General features: G+C 62.0%; 1 protein-coding gene across 2 annotated transcripts in view; it reads left to right on the forward strand.

The window, feature by feature from the left end:
* ANO8 (anoctamin 8) overlaps nt 1–15,572 on the forward strand; it is a 29,475-nt gene extending 13,903 nt beyond the window's left edge. Inside the window, exons 7-18 of one of the 2 annotated variants that reach the window (XM_056512380.1) lie at nt 849–976; nt 2,132–2,293; nt 3,599–3,751; nt 4,322–4,448; nt 4,543–4,598; nt 5,214–5,288; nt 5,499–5,642; nt 7,052–7,711; nt 8,717–8,908; nt 12,182–12,313; nt 13,638–13,748; nt 14,533–15,572. In XM_056512380.1, coding sequence (XP_056368355.1) covers nt 849–976; nt 2,132–2,293; nt 3,599–3,751; nt 4,322–4,448; nt 4,543–4,598; nt 5,214–5,288; nt 5,499–5,642; nt 7,052–7,711; nt 8,717–8,908; nt 12,182–12,313; nt 13,638–13,748; nt 14,533–15,201 — 2,609 coding nt within the window. In that variant the 3' untranslated portion in view covers nt 15,202–15,572. The remainder of the gene's footprint in view (nt 1–848; nt 977–2,131; nt 2,294–3,598; nt 3,752–4,321; nt 4,449–4,542; nt 4,599–5,213; nt 5,289–5,498; nt 5,643–7,051; nt 7,712–8,716; nt 8,909–12,181; nt 12,314–13,637; nt 13,749–14,532) is intronic. The other variant, XM_056512381.1, reaches the window with a different exon arrangement.
* Nucleotides 15,573–16,810: the final 1,238 nt, after the last annotated feature.

Raw genomic sequence — 16,810 nt, forward strand, 5'->3', positions numbered from 1 at the left:
GTGATTCCATCAGGATTTTTGGGGTCCCATTTGTGGTGACCCTAGCAAGATTTTTGGGGTCCCATTTGGGATCCCAGCTGGGTTTTTGGGGTCCCAGGAGGTTTGGGGTGACCCTGGTGGGGTTTTTGGGGTCACATTTGGGATTCCATCAGGATTTTTTGGGGTCCCATTTGTGGTGACTCCATCAGGATTTTTTGGGGTCCCATTTGGGATTCCATCAGGATTTTTTGGGGTCCCATTTGGATTCCATCAGGATTTTTGGGGTCCCATTTGTGATGACCCTAATGGGGTTTTTTGGGATCCCCTGGCAGGATTTTTTGGGGTCCCATTTGGGATTCCATCCGGATTTTTTGGGATCACATTTGGGTGACTCCATCAGGATTTTTTGGGGTCCCATTTGGGATCCCAGCTGGGTTTTGGGGGTCCCAGGAGGTTTGGGGTGACCCTGGTGGGGTTTTTGGGGTCCCATTTGGGATTCCATCAGGATTTTTTGGGGTCCCATTTGGATTCCATCAGGATTTTTTGGAGTCCCATTTGGGATCCCAGCTGGGTTTTTGGGGTTCCCCCATTTGGATTCCATCAGGATTTTTTGGGGTCCCATTTGTGGTGACTCCATCAGGATTTTTTGGGGTCCCATTGGGATTCCATCAGGATTTTTGGGGTCCCATTTGTGGTGACTCCATCAGGATTTTTTGGGGTCCCATCAGGATTTTTTGGGGTCCCAGCCCCTTTCCTGACATTTATGACCCCCCTGGCGGGTTTTTTTGAGATCCTCCGTCGTTTTTTTTTTTGGGGTGCCGCCCCCCTGACCCCCCCTGACCCCCCCCTGACCCCGCGTGCCCCCCCAGACGAGATCTGTGACTATTTTGGGGTGAAGATCGCCATGTACTTCGCCTGGCTGGGCTTCTACACCTCGGCCATGCTGTACCCGGCCGTGTTCGGCTCCCTGCTCTACGGCCTGACCCACAGCGACCAGGTGGGACCCCGAAACCAGGGGGGACCCCAAAACCACGGGGGGACTCCGAAATACACGGGGGGACCCCGAAATACGCGGGGGGGTGGGGCAAAATTACACAGGGGGGACCCCAAAATTACTCAGGGGTCTGAAAATTGCACAGGGGTCCCAAACTTCCAGATGGGTTCTGTCCCTTTTGGGGCTCCCAAACTTTCCAAAGGGGTCCCAAAATTTCACAGGGGTTTTTATCCCTTCTTGGGGTTCCCAAACTCCTTTAAGGAGTTCTGTGCCTTTTGGGATTTCCTTTATCCTTTGGGATTTTTCACCCTCCTTTTGGGATTTCATTTATTCCTTGGTATTTCCACCCCTCCTTTTGGGATTTCCATCCCTCTTTGGGATTTTCCATCCGTCCTTTTAGGGTTTTCTTTTATTAGGATTTTCCACCCCTCCTTTTGGGATTTCCTTCATTTTTTGGTATTTCCCACCCCTTCTTTTGGGATTTCCATCCCTCTTTGGTATTTTCCACCCTCTTTGGGATTTTTCACCTTCCTTATGGGATTTCCTTTATTCTTTGGGATTTCCGACCCTTCTTATGGGATTTCCTTTAATCTTTGGTATTTCCCACCCTCCTTATGGGATTTCCTTTATTCTTTGGTATTTCCCACCTTCCTTTTGGGATTTCCTTTATTCTTTGGGATTTCCCACCCCTCCTTTTGGGATTTCATTTATTCCTTGATATTTCCACCCCTCCTTTTGCAATTTCCATCCTTCTTTGGTATTTCCTTTTGGGATTTCCTTTATTCTTTGGGACTTCTGACCCTTCTTATGGGATTTCCTTTATTCTTTGGTATTTCCCACCCCTCCTTTTGGTATTTCCATCCCTCTTTGGTATTTTCCACCCTCTCTGGGATTTTTCACCTTCCTTTTGGGATTTCCTTCATTCTTTGGGATTTCCCACCCTCCTTTTGGGATTTCCTTTATTCTTTGGTATTTCCACCCCTCCTTTTGGGATTTCCTTTATTCTTTGGCATCTCCCACCCTCCTCCTGGCATTTTCCTCTCTCCCCCACCCTTCCCCTCCATCCCCGCGGGCCGGGGGCGATTCCCCCCCCGACAGAGGCGCCTTTGGGGGCTGTGGGGCCCGGCCCGGGTGCAGCCGGTGCCGTGTGTCCCCCAGACCAGCCAGGACATCTCCTGCGTGGTCTTCGCGCTCTTCAACGTCATCTGGGCCACGCTGTTCCTGGAGGAGTGGAAGCGCCGCGGGGCCGAGTTCGCCTACAAGTGGGGGACGCTGGACACGCCCGCGGAGTCCCTGGAGGAGCCCCGGCCCCAGTTCCGGGTCAGCGGCCCCAGGGGGAGGGGGCAGCCCTGGGGAGGGGTCTCAGCCCTGGGGAGGTGTTTCAGCCCTGGGGAGGGGTCCCTGCCCTGGGGAGGGGTCTCAGCCCATGGGAGGGGTCTCAGACCTGGGGAGGGGTCACAGTCCTGGGAAGGGGTCTCAGCCCTGGGGAGGGGTCCCTGCCCTGGGGAGGGGTCTCAGCCCTGGGAGGGGTCCCATTCATTGGGGGTCCCAGCCCTGGGGAGGGGTCCCTGCCCTGGGGAGGGGTCCCTGCCCTGGGGAGGGGTCTCAGACCTGGGGAGGGGTCTCGTTTTTTGAGGGATCCCATTCTTTTGGGGGTCTCAGCCCTGGGGAGGGGTCTCATTCCACAGGGGATCCCATTTTTTGGAGACCTATTCATTGGGTGCCCCATTCTTTGGGGGGTCCCATTCCTTGGGGTGTCCCAGCCCTGGGGAGGGGTCCCATTCCTTGAGGATTCTGTTCTTTTGGGGGGTCCCATTCCTTGGGGGCTCCCATCCCTTTTGGGGGATCCCATCCCATCCCCAGAGCTGAGAGATCCCACCCCGAGGGGTTCAGTCTCCAGCCCCGGGATCATGGGGGGATCACAGGGGTTTTGGGGTCCCAGAGGGGTCCCAGGTTCTGTGGGGTCCCAGGAGTCCCAGGAGGGTCCCACGGGTTTTGGGGTCCCAGGGTGGTCTCAGGGGTTTTGGGGTCCCAGAGGGGTTCCAGAGGCTGTGGGGTCCCAGGGACGTCCCAGGTTCTGTGGGGTCCCAGAGGAGTCCTGGGGGGTCCCGGGGCTGTGGGTCCCAGGGGGTCCCGGAGGTTTTGAGGTTCCAGGGGGTCCCAGTGTGGTCCCAGGGTTTTTGGGGTCCCAGGGGTGTCCTGGGGAGTCCCAGGGGTTTTGGGGTCCCAGGGGGGTCCCGAGGCTGTGGGTCCCAGGAGGGTCCCGGGGGGATCCCAGGGGTTTTGGGGTCCCGGGAGGTTCCAGGGGGGTCCCAGAGGTGTCCCGGGGGGTCCCGGGGCTGTGGATCCCAGGAGGGTTCCTGGGTGTCCCAGGTGTTTTGGGGTCCCGGGGGTCCTGGGGCTGTGGGCCCCAGGTGTTTTGGGGTCCTGGGGGTTTTGGGGTCTCAGGGGTTTTGGGGTCCCGGGGCTGTGAGTCCCAGGTGTTTTGGGGTCCCAGGGGTGTTGGGGTCCCGGGTGTTTTTGGGGTCCCGGGTTTTGGGGTCCCGGTGTTTTGGGGTCCCGGGGGTTTTTGGGGTCCCGGGGTCCCGGGTCCCGGCGCGGTGCCAGCCGCAGCGCCCCCCGCAGGGCACCAAGCGCATCAGCCCGGTGACCAGCGCCGAGGAGTTCTACTACCCGCCCTGGAAGCGCCTCCTGTTCCAGAGCCTCGTCAGCCTCCCCGTCTGCCTCGCCTGCCTCGGCCTCGTCTTCCTGCTCATGCTGGGCTGCTTCCAGCTGCAGGTGCGGCCCGGGACACGGATGGGGACAGGAGGGGACAGGAGGGGACAGGGAGGAGACAGGGAAGGGACAGGGAGGGGACAGGGACAGGGACAGGGACAGGAGGGGACAGGGACAGGGATGGGACAGGGAAGGGGACAGGGAAGGCAGGGACAGGGCAGGGGACAGGGAGGGGACAGGGAGGGGACAGGGACAGGGACGGGGACAGGGAGGGACAGGGACAGGGACAGGGACAGGGGACAATGGAAGGGGATGGGGACAGGGACACTGCTCCAGGTCCTGGTCTTGATTCTGATCCTGTTCCTGATCCTGTTCCTTTCCCTGTTCCCATTCCTGGTCCTGATCCTAATTCTGATCCTGTCCCTTGTCCCCTGCCCCTGTCCCTGTCCCTGTCCCATCCCTGTTCCATCCCTGTCCCTGTCCCTGTCCCCATCCCCATCCCTGTCCCTGTCCCCTCCCTGTCCCTGTCCCTGTCCCATCCCTGTCCCTGTCTCCTCCCTGTCCCGTCCCTGTCCCTGTCCCCTCCCCATCCCTGTCCCTGTCCCGTCCCTGTCCCTGTCCCTGTCCCCACAGGAGTTTGTGCTCAGTGTCCAGGAGCTGCCGCGTGTCCTTCGCTTCCTGCCCAAAATCATCCTGGCGCTCATTGTCACCGCCTGTGACGAGCTCTACAAGAAAGTGGCCTTGTGGCTCAATGACATGGGTGAGCTGGGGACGCTGGGGTGGCCCTGGGGTGGCCCTGGGGTGGCCCTGGGGTGGCTCTGGGACCCCCTGACCCCCCCCCCTGTGCCCTGCAGAGAATTATCGGCTGCAGAGCGCCTACGAGAAACATCTCATCATCAAAATCGTGCTGGTGAGGGACAGGGGACATGGGGACATGGGGACACTGGGGACATGGGGACACTGGGGACATGGGGACATTGGGGACACTGGGGACATCCCTGGGGACATGGGGACACGTCATCATCAAAATCATGCTGGTGAGGGACAGGGGACATTGGGGACACCCTGAGTGGGGACATTGGGGACATGGGGACATGGGGACATGGGGACACTGGGGACATGGGGACACTGGGGACATTGAGGGGACACTGGGGACACCTCATCATCAAAATCGTGCTGGTGAGGGACATGGGACATTGAGGAGACATGGGGACACTGGGGACACTGGGGACACTGGGGACATTGGGGACATTGAGGGGACGCTGGGGACACTGGGACATGGGGACACCGGGACATGGGGACACTTCATCATCAAAATCGTGCTGGTGAGGGACATGGGACCATGGGGACACTGGGACACAGAGGACAGAGGTGACACGGGTGACACAGGGGACAGAGGGCACCCAGGGGTCCTGGCAGCTGCAGAGGTGCCAGAGGGGCTGGCGACGCCACCGAGGGTGACACAGAGGGAGCCACTGAGGGGACAGGGCGGTGACCGAGGTGCCACCCCCGCTGTCACCGCCAGTTCCAGTTCGTCAACTCCTACCTGAGCCTTTTCTACATCGGCTTCTACCTCAAGGACATGGAGCGGCTCAAGGAGGTGAGAGGGGACAGATGTCCCCACGCTGTCCCCTGACTGTCCCCAAACTGTCCCCAGCACCGCTCCACCCCCCCCCTCACCATCACCGACCCCCCCCGCGTGTCCCCGCGGTGTCCCCGCGGTGTCCCCGCGGTGCCCGCGGCTCACGGGCGTGTCTCTGTGTCCCTGTGTCGCTGTCGCCGTTGTGTCCCTTCCGTGTCCCTTCCGCAGCTCCTGCTCATCCTGTCCCTGTCGCAGAGCCTCGCGCGGCAGCTCCGGGAGGCTCTGCTCCCCTCCATCCTCCTCCACCTCCACCTGTCCCTCATCTTCCTCCGGCGCCTCCTGCGCTTTTGCTGGACGCTGGGAGTATCCAAAGTAGGAGCGGGGAGGGGCGGGATGGGCACCGGGAGGGGACAGCGAGGGGACAGCGGTGTCCCCAAGCCCCCCTTGGTCATGGGGACACTCAGGGGACAGCGGTGTCCCCAACCCCCCTTGGTCATGGGAACACTCAGGGGACAGCAGTGTCCCCAGCCTCCCATGGCCATGGGGACAGCCGGGGGACAGCGGTGTCCCCAACCTCCCATGGCCATGGGGACACTCAGGGCACAGCAGTGTCCCCAGCCTCCCTTGGTCATGGGGACAGCCAGGGGACAGCGATGTCCCCAGTCCCTCTTTGGCCACAGGGACACTCAGGGGACAGCGGTGTCCCCAACCCCCCTTGGCCATGGGGACACTCAGGGGACAGCGGTGTCCCCAGCTGTCCCGGGCACTCCTGGGACAGCACAGGAGGGGCAGAGACCCCTTGGGGACAAGAGAGAGGAGCAGGGACATCCCAAGAGGGGCAGGGACATCACAGAAGGACCAGGGACCCTGCAGGGACAGCACAGGAGGGGCAGAGACCCCTTGGGGACAACGAAAAGGAGCAGGGACACCAGAGGAGGAGCAGGGACACCATAGGGACAAGAGAAAGGAGCAGAGGACACCACAGGGGGAGCAGGGACATCCCTCGGGGACATCACGGGGGGAACAGGGACACCATAGGGACAAGAGAGAGGAGCAGGGACACAGCAGGGCGAGTGGGGACATCCCTCGGGGACATCACAGGGGGAGTGGGGACACCAGAGGAGGAGCAGGGACAGCCCAGGGGGAGTCGGGACACCACGGGGACAACAAAGAGGATCAGGGGACACCACAGAAGGAACAGGGACATCCCTCGGGGACATCGCAGGAGGAGCAGGGACATCAGAGGAGGAGCAGGGACCTCGTGGGGACAAGAGAAAGGAGCAGGGGACGCCACAGAAGGAACAGGGACATCCCTCGGGGACACCAGAGGAGGAGCAGGGACAGCTCAGGGGGAGTGGGGACACCACGGGGACACCCAGAGGAGGAGCAGGGACACCACAGGGGGAGTGGGGACACCACGGGGACACCCAGAGGAGGAGCAGGGACACCACAGGGCGAGTGGGGACACCACGGGGACACCAGAGGAGGAGCAGGGACCTCCTGGGGACAACAAAGAGAAGCAGGGACACCACAGGGGGAGTGGGGACACTACAGGGACACCAGAGGGGGAGTGGGGACACCACGGGGACACCCAGAGGAGGAGCAGGGACACCACAGGGCGAGTGGGGACACCACGGGGACAAGAGAGAGGAGCAGGGACAGCTCAGCGGGGAGCAGAAACCCCACAGCACCACCCCCGGCGTGTCCCCCACGCCTTGTCCCCCCAGCGGGGCGCGTCCGGGGAGGTGACCCCCGCCGCTTTGGCCACCGTGTCGCCGCAGATGCTGGCCACGCTGCTGATCACGCGGCAGTTCCTGCAGAACGTGCGCGAGGTGTCGCAGCCGCACCTGTACCGGCGGCTCCGGCGCGGCGACCTCAGCCTGCGCCACCTGCGCCAGCTCGCCCGCGCCCTGCTCCGCCCGCTCGCCCCGCGGCCACCGGTGCGGAAAAAATGCCTGAACGGCGGCTGCGGGGCGCCCGAGGAGGAGGAGGAGGAGGAGCAGCGAGGGGAGGAAGAGCGGCGCGGCTCGGAGGATGAGGAGGAGGATGAGGAGGGCGCGCTGGACTGCGGGCTGAAGCTGAGGAAGGTGAGCTTCGCCGAGCGCGGCCAGCGGCGCGCCCAGCCCGCCGGGCCCGGGGACGAGCCCTGCCTGGAGGAGGGCAGCCCCACCATGGTGGAGAAGGGCGTGGACCCCGCCGCCGCCTTCGAGCTGGGCGACGACGACGACGAGGAGGAGGAGGAGGAGGAGGAGGCCGAAGGGCGGCCCGCCAGCCCCGGGGCGGCGGAACCGGCGGCGAGGAGGAGGAGGAGGAGGGAGGAGGAGGAGGGCGAGGAGGAAGGGAGGAAGCGCAACCGCGCCTCGTGGATTGACCCGCCCGAGGAGGATTTCTCCACGCAGCTGACGCAGGCCGAGGTGGAGAGCTGCATGAAGAAGTACGAGGTGGGGTGGCCTTTGTCACCTTTGTCACCTTTGTCCCCCTTTGTCACCTTGTCCCTGGACCTGTTTGGCTTCCCGAGGCGCTCCTGGGGTTTCCTGAGGTGTCCCCGTGGCCACCAGGATCCCCAAAGTGTCCCTGGACCTGGTGGCCTCCCCGAGGTGTCCCTGTGGCCACCAGGACCCCCAAGGTGTGTCACTGCTCCTAGTGGCCCCCCAAGGTGCCCCCATGGCCACCAGGATCCCCAAGGTTTCCCCTGGGCTCCCCAAAGTGTCCCTGTTCCTGGTGTCCCCCCCGAAGTGTCCCCACGACCACCAGGATCCCCAGGGTGTCCCGTGGGCTACCAAAGGTGTCCCTGGTGCCACCAGGATCCATGAAGTGTCCCTGTTCCTGGTGTCCCCACTGAGGTGTCCCTGTGGCCACCAGGACCCCCAAGGTGTGTCCCTGTTCCTGGTGGCCCCCCCAAGGTGACTCCATGGCCGCGGGGGCTCCCCAAAGTGTCCCAGTTCCTGGTGGCCCCCCCGAGGTGTCCCCATGACCACCAGGATCCCCAAAGTGTCCCTGGTTTTGGTGACCTCCCCAAAGTGTCCCTGTTGCCACCAGGATCCCCAAAGTGTGTTCCTGTTCCTGGTGACCTCTCCAAGGTGTCCCTGTGGCCACCAGGATCCCCAAAGTGACCTGTGGGCTCCCGAAAGTGTCCCTGCTCCTGGTGGCCCCCCAAGGTGTCCCTGGTGCCACCAGGATCCCCAAGGTTTCCCCTGGGCTCCCCAAAGTGTGCCTGTTCCTGGTGTCCCCCCCGAGGTGTCCCTGTGGCCACCAGGATCCCCAAAGTGTCCTGTGACCTCCCCTGAGGTGTCCCTGTGGCCACCAGGATCCCCAAAGTGTGTCCCTGTTCCTGGTGACCTCCCCAAGGTGTCCCTGCTCCTGGTGTCCCCCCCGAGGTGCCCCCACGACCACCGGGACCCCCCCAGCCCCGTCCCCGCCCCAGCCACGCCGCTCTCGCCCCCCAGGACACGTTCCAGGACTACCAGGAGATGTTCATCCAGTTCGGCTACGTGGTGCTCTTCTCCTCCGCCTTCCCGCTGGCCGCCATGTGCGCGCTGGTCAACAACGTCATCGAGATCCGCAGCGACGCCTTCAAGCTGTGCACGGGGCTGCAGAGACCCTTCGGGCAGCGCGCGCACAGCATCGGCCACTGGCAGGTGGGACAGAGGGACAGCGGGGACATGGGGACACAGGGACACAGGGACAGCGGGACACAGGGACACAGGGACAGCGGGACACAGGGACACAGGGACAGCGGGACACAGGGGACACAGGGACACTGGGACAGCGGGGACACAGGGACACTGGGGACAGCAGGGACACAGGGACACGGGGACAGCTGAGGGCAGCTGGGACAGCGGGGACACAGGGGACAGCGGGGACACAGGGGACAGCGGGGACACACAGGGGACAGCAGGGACAGCATGGGGACACAGGGGACAGGGGCAGCTGGGACAGCGGGGACACACCGGGGACAGCAGGGACACAGGGGACACGGGGACACAGGGCACAGCGGGGACAGCGGGGACATGGGGACAGCGGGGACACATGGGGACACACAGGGGACACAGGGACACACAGACACATCGGGGACAGCAGGGACACAAAGGGGACACAGGGACACAGCGGGGACACAGCGGGGACAGCGGGGACACACAGGGGACAGCGGGGACAGCGGGGACACACGGGGGACAGCGGGGACACATCGGGGACAGCGGGGACACAGGGACACAGGGGACAGCGGGACAGCGGGGACATGGGGACAGCGGGGACACAGGGGACACGGGGACAGCGGGGACACAGCGGGGACAGCATGGGGACACACAGGGGACACGGGGACACAAAGGGAAACACGGACACACGGGGACACACGGGGACAGCAGGGACACATCGGGGACAGCAGGGACAGCATGGGGACACACGGGGACACATCGGGAGACAGCAGGGACAGCGGGGACAGCTGGGATAGCAGGGACAGCGGGGACACAGGGGACAGCAGGGACACAGGGGACAGCGGGGACAGCGGGGACACAGGGACACAGGGGACACGGGGGACACAGGGACAGCGGGGACACAGGGGACAGCGGGGACACAGGGACACAGGGACAGCGGGGACACAGGGGACACAGGGGACAGCAGGGACAGCGGGGACAGCTGGGATAGCAGGGACAGCGGGGACACAGGGGACAGCAGGGACACACAGCGGGGACAGCGGGGACACAGGGACACAGGGGACACGGGGGACACAGGGACAGCGGGGACACAGGGACACAGGGACACGGACACAGGGGACAGCGGGGACACAGGGACACAGGGACACGGACACAGGGGACAGCGGGGACATGGGGACAGCGGGGACAGCGGGGACAGCAGGGACACAGGGGACACATCGGGGACACAGGGACAAACAGGGGACACATCGGGGACAGCGGGGACACACAGGGGACACAGGGACACAGCGGGGACACAGCGGGGACAGCGGGGACACACAGGGGACAGCGGGGACAGCGGGGACACACGGGGGACAGCAGGGACACAGGGACACAGGACACGGGGACAGCGGGGACATGGGGACACAGGGACAGCTGGGGATACACTAGGGACAACCTGGGGACAGCGGGGACATGGGGACAGCAGGACAGCGGGGACAGCAGGGACAGCGGGGACACAGGGACAGCGGGGACACAGGGGACAGCGGGGACACAGGGACAGCAGGGATACAGGGGACACAGGGACACAGGGACACAGGGGACATGGGGACAGCAGGGACAGCGGGGACACAGGGGACAGCAGGGACACACATCGGGGACACAGGGACACAGGGGACACAGGGGCAGCGGGGACACAGGGGACACAGGGGACAGCTGAGGGCAGCTGGGACACAGGGGACAGCGGGGACAGCTGGGGATAACCTGGGGACAGCGGGGACAGCAGGGACACAGGGGACACTGGGGACAGCGGGGCAGCTGGGACAGCTGGGGATACCCTAGGAACACCAGGGACACCTGGGGGCAGCTGGGGCACCTGGGGGCAGCTGGGGCACCTGGGGGCAGCTGGGGACACTTGGGGACACCTGGGACAGCTGGGGACACTTGGGAACACCCTGGCAACACCCTGGGAACACTTGGAGACACTTGGGAACACCCTGGGGACATTTGGGGACACCCTGGGGTCACCCTGGGGTGTGGGCTGTCTGTCCTGGTTTGAAGGACAGGTGTCTGCCAATAAAATCAGAAACATCTCTTAGAAATGGAGAATGTAAACCCCACTCCCGCCAAATTATTATAATTTTGAAATTAAGGGGCTCTCAGGCAAAGATAGGGGAATTAGGAATAACAGTTATTGACTAGGAAAATTAAAATAGAAATGCAGTGTTACACAGAACAATCCCAACCCTGCCAGAGTCAGAATCCAAGCTGACACCCGTCAGTCAGTCAGGGTGTTGGCACAGTCCCATTCAATGGTGGCTGCATCCTCCTGCAGGGGCAGATGTGGTTCAGCTGGAGCAGTGCTCCTGGAGAAGGTGCAGTTTCCTCTGAAGCTCCAGGGATGATGTGGAAACTTGCTGTCCCAAATCTCAGTTTTTCTCTGGGTAGGAAAGGCTTGGCTCCTCCCCTGGCTGGAGCATCTCCCAGTGGGATGATGGAATTTTATCAGTCATGCCCTGGGACTCACTGGCCATGAACAGGAGATATCTCCTGGAGGGAGGATGGGCTGTGGGAAGATAAAGATGATTAAAGGTGATGTTAAAGATAAAGATGATTAAAGATAAAGATGATTAAAGATAAAGATGATTAAAGATAAAGATTATTAAAGATAAAGATGATTAAAGATAAAGATGATTGCCCAGCTGGATTAAAGATGTCCCATTAACAGGAGATATCTCCTGGAGGGAGAATGGGCTGGGGAAAGATAAAGGTGATTTTACCACATGATTTTTAACACTTGGCCCATTAACAGGAGATATCTCCTGGAGGGAGGATGGGCTGTGGAAAGATAAAGATAATTAAAGGTGATGTTAAAGATAAAGATGATTAAAGATAAAGATGATTAAAGGTGACGTTAAAGATAAAGATGATTAAAGATAAAGATGATTAAAGGTGATGTTAAAGATAAAGATGATTGCTCAGCTGGTTTAAAGATGTCCCATTAACAGGAGATATCTCCTGGAAGGAGGATGAGCTGTGGAAAGATAAAGATAATTAAAGGTGATGTTAAAGATGATTAAAGATAAAGATGATTAAAGGTGATGTTACAGATAAAGATGATTAAAGGTGATGTTAAAGATAAAGATGATTGCCCCAGCTGGTTTAAAGACGGCCCATTAGCAGATAATACGTGCCAGGAGATAAGAGCTCTACAGCTGGGGACAGAATCCACATTTCTGGCCACATTGTCTCACAGAAAAAAACAAATTTGTGCTCCTGCAGAAGGTGATGGAGGCCATGGGCGTGCTGGCCATCGTGGTCAACTGCTACCTGATAGCCCAGTGTGGGCAGCTGCAGCGGCTCTTCCCGTGGCTCAGCCCCGAGGGGGCCATCGTGTCCGTGGTGGTGCTGGAGGTACGGGGGGCTGGCCGGGGTCACCGCGGGGTCTGGGGTCTGCAGGGGTTGGGGGGTCTCAGGGTTTGGTTGTTGGGGTTGGGGGTGTGAGGATGGGGGCAGTGGGGGGGATGGGGGGATGGTCAAAGGGGGTGTGGGTGGGTGGGTAGCCTGGACACTCAAAGCACTGGACACTCAAATCACTGGACACTCAAATTCCTGGACATCCCATTCCTTGGATATTCAAATTCCTGGACACTCCAATCACTGGACACTCAAATTCCTGGACATCCCATTCCTTGGACACTCCAATCACTGGACACTCAAATCACTGGACACTCAAATTCCTGGATATCCCATTCCTTGGACACTCAAATTCCTGGACACACCAATCACTGGACACTCAAAGCACTGGACACTCAAATCTCTGGACACTCAAATTCCTGGACATTCCAATCACTGGACACTCAAATCACTGGACACTCAAATTCCTGGACACTTCAATCACTGGACACTCCAATCACTGGACATCCCATTCCTTGCACACTCTGGACATTCCATTCCCTGGACACTCAAATTCCTGGATATTCACACCCCTGGACACTCAAATCCCTGGAAATTCAAATCTTTGAACACTCAGTTCCCTGGACACTCAAATTCCTGGACATTCCATTCCCGAACACTCAAATTCCTGGACATCCCATTCCTTGGACACTCTGGACATTCCATTCCCTGGACACTCACTCAAATTCCTGGATATTCACACCCCTGGACACTCAAATCCCTGGAAACTCAAATCTTTGGACATTCAGTTCCATGGACACTCAAATCTCTGGATATTCAATTCCCTGGACTCTCAATTCCCTGGACATTCACATACCTGGATACTCAAATCCCTGGACATCCATGAACACTCCATTCCCTGGACAATCCCATCCCTGATTTTGGGATTTTGGGCCGGATTTTGGACCATATTTTGGGCTGGATTTTGGGAATTTGGGCCAGATTTTGGGCTGGATGTTGGGCCAGATTTTGGGATTTTGGGTGGGATTTTGGGCTGGATTTTGGGATTTTGGGTGGGATTTGGGGTGGGATTTTGGGCTGGATTTTGGGCCGGATTTGGGGATTTTGGCCCGTATTTTGGGTGGGATTTTGGGCCATATTTTGGGATTTTGGGCCGGATTTTGGGCCGGATTTGGGCTGTATTTTGGGACTGGGGCAGCCAGCAGTGCTCAGCGGGTCCCTGTGTCCCCGTGTCCCCATGTCCCCATGTCCCATGTCCCGTGTCCCCGTGTCCCCATGTCCCATGTCCTGTGTCCCATGTCCCCATGTCCCGTGTCCCCAGCACTTCGCGCTGCTGCTCAAGTACGTGATCCAGGTGGCCATTCCCGACATCCCCGCCTGGGTGGCCGAGGAGATGGCCAAGCTGGAGTACCAGCGCCGCGAGGCCTTCAAGGTGGGTCCTGCCAGGGTGTCCCCAGGGCGTCCCCAAGGTGTCCCCAAGGTGTCCCCATGGCCGCTGGCCACCCTGGGCTGTCCCCGTGCCCTGTGTCCCCTGGATGTGTCCACGTTCCTGGTGTCCCCTTGATTTCATTCCCTGTTCCCGTGCTCAATCCCTCCTGGATGTGTCCCCTTTGCTGTCCCCATTCCCGTACCCCCCGGCCATGCCCCATTCCCGGTGTCCCCTCGATGTCCCCTCGGTGTCCCCATTCCCGGTGTGCCCTTCCCTGTCCCCATCCCCGTTCCCCCTCGGCCGTGCCCCACTCCCGGTGTCCCCTCGATGTCCCCATTCCCGATGTCCCCTCTCTGTCCCCATCCCCGTTCCCTCCGGCCGTGCCCCACTCCCGGTGTCCCCTCTCTGTCCCCATTCCCGGTGTCCCCTCTCTGTCCCCATCCCCATTCCCCCTCGGCTGTGCCCCACTCCCGGTGTCCCCTCGCTGTCCCCTCTCTGTCCCCATCCCCGTTCCCCCCGGCCGTGCCCCATTCCGGATGTCCCCTCTCTGTCCCCATTCCCGGTGTCCCCTCTCTGTCCCCATCCCCGTACCCCCGGCTGTGCCCCATTCCCGATGTCCCCTCTCTGTCCCCATCTCCTTGCCCCCCGGCCGTGCCCCACTCCCGGTGTCCCCTCTCTGTCCCCATTCCCGGTGTCCCCTCTCTGTCCCCTCGCTGTCCCCATCCCCGTTCCCCCGGGCCGTGCCCCACTCCCGGTGTCCCCTCGATGTCCCCCTGGCTGTCCCCAGAAGCACGAGCGGCAGGCCCAGCACCACTTCCAGCAGCAGCAGCGCCGCAAACGCGAGGAGGAGGAGCGGCAGCGCCACGCGGAGCTGCAGGCGCGCCGGGAGCGCGACCCCGCCCGCGACGAGGCCACCAAGGCCGAGGCCACCGGGCAGGACCCGGCGCACGACAAGAGCCAGGCCAAGGGGAAAAGCTCGGCGGGGTCCTCCTCGCACGGGCCGGACAAACCCAAGCGGCCCAGCTCGCTGCTGGCCACCAACAACGTGATGAAGCTGAAGCAGATCATCCCCCTGCAGGGCAAGTTCCTGTCGGGTGGCGCCGCCGCGGGTGGCACCGCCACCGCCGCCAGGTCGCCTCAGTCGCCCACGGGCAGCGAGAACAAACTGCCGGGATTCCTCAGCTTCAAATTCCTCAAATCGCCCGAGACTAAGCGGGACGCGGGCGGCACCGAGAAGGTGCAGTCGCCCACCAAGCCCTTCAACCCCGGCAAGCTCTTTAATTTCGGCAAGTCCGAAGGGCCCGGGGCCAACGGGGGAGCGGCGGGCGCGGCCCCGCAGCCCCGCGCGGGGCCCTCGGCGGACGCGGGGACGGGGAAATCGCATCTCAACGAGGAAGGGGCGCGGGAGGAAGCGGAGAACCGGCAGGAGGAGGAAGGCGGCGGGGCCCGGCTCTGACCGGGGGCTCCGGGGGCACGGGAGGAACCGGGAGAGCGGCGGGGCTCGGCTCTGATCGGGGATTTGGGCGCACGGGAGGAACCGGGAGAGCGGCGGGACCCGGTTCTGATCGGGGATTCGGGGGCACGGGAGGAACCGGGAGAGCGGCGGGACCCGGTTCTGACCGGGGATTTGGGCGCACGGGAGGAACCGGGAGAGCGGCGGGACCCGGTTCTGACCGGGGATCCGGGGGCACGGGGAGCCGGAGAACCGGGCGGAGGAGGAGGAAGAGGAAGATGGAGGTGCCCGGTTCTTACCGGGGATCCGGCGGTTCTGGGAGCTCGGGGGATTCGGGAGGAACCGGGAGGAGGAGGAGGGCGGCGATACCCGGTTCTGACCGAGGATCCGGCGGCTCTGGGAGCTCGGGAGGAACCGGGAGGAGGAAGAGAGCAGCGATACCCGGTTCTGACCGGGGATCCCGGGGTTCCGAAGGTTCCGGGGCCGCGGGGAACCGGAGAAACGGGCAGAGGAAGAGGAGGGTGGCGGTGCTCGGCTTTTATCGGGGCTCCAGTGGTTCCGGAGATTCGGGAAGAACCGGGAGGAGAGCGGCCGTGTGCGGGTCTGACCGGGGATCCGGGGGCACGGGAGGAACCGGGAAGGGGAAGGCGGCGGTGCCCGGTTCTGACTGGGGCTCCGGTGGTTCCGAGGGTTCGGGAAGGACCGGGAGGAGGAGCAGAGCGGCCGTGCCCGGTTCTAACCGGGTCTCCGGGGGCACGGGGAACCGGAGAACCGGACGGAGGAGGAGAAGGGCGGCGATGCCCGGTTCTGACCGAGGATCGGGGGGTTCGGGAGGAACAGGGAGGAGCGGGACAGCGGCGGTTCCCGGTTCTGACCGGGGCTCCGGTGGTTCCGAGGGCTCGGGAAGAATCGGGACAGCGGCGGTTCCCGGTTCTGAGCGGGGATCCGGCCGTTCCGAGGGTTCAGGAAGAACCGGGAGGGGCGGGACAGCGGCGGTTCCCGGTTCTGACCGGGGTTCCGGTGGCTCCGGGAGCCGCTCGCTCCCTGCTCCGCGCGGCCGTGGCCGTCGGGAGCCTCTCGCCGCCGCTCGCCCGCGGGGCCAGCCCGGGCCCGGTGGCCTCCGGCGCCGCGCTCCGCTCCGGTTCCCTGTGCTGTGTCCCCCCGTGTCCCCCGGGCTGGGTCCCCCCGTGTCCCCCCGGGCCCTCCGCGCGGAGCCGCCGCCGCCACCGCCCCGGGGGAGCAGCGGGGGAGACCTGAGAGCCTCCGGTACCGGGAAACCGAGAGAGTTATCCTGGAAAAAATCCCGGATCCTGGAAAATCCCGGTACCGGGAAACCGAGAGAGTTATCCTGGAAAATCCCGGATCCTGGAAAATCCCGGTACCGGGAAACCGAGAGAGTTATCCTGGAAAATCCCGGATCCTGGAAAATCCCGGTACCGGGAAACCGAGAGAGTTATCCTGGAAAAAAACCCGGTACCGGGAGCACGGAGAGAGTTATCCTGGAAAAAATCCCGGATCCTGGAAAATCCCGGTACTGGGAACACGGAGAGTTATCCTGGAAAAATCCCGGTACCGGGAAACCGAGAGAGTTATCCTGGAAAATCCCGGATCC

The sequence above is a fragment of the Oenanthe melanoleuca genome, chromosome 28 (assembly GCF_029582105.1).
Source record: "Oenanthe melanoleuca isolate GR-GAL-2019-014 chromosome 28, OMel1.0, whole genome shotgun sequence".
Taxonomy (NCBI): domain Eukaryota; kingdom Metazoa; phylum Chordata; class Aves; order Passeriformes; family Muscicapidae; genus Oenanthe; species Oenanthe melanoleuca.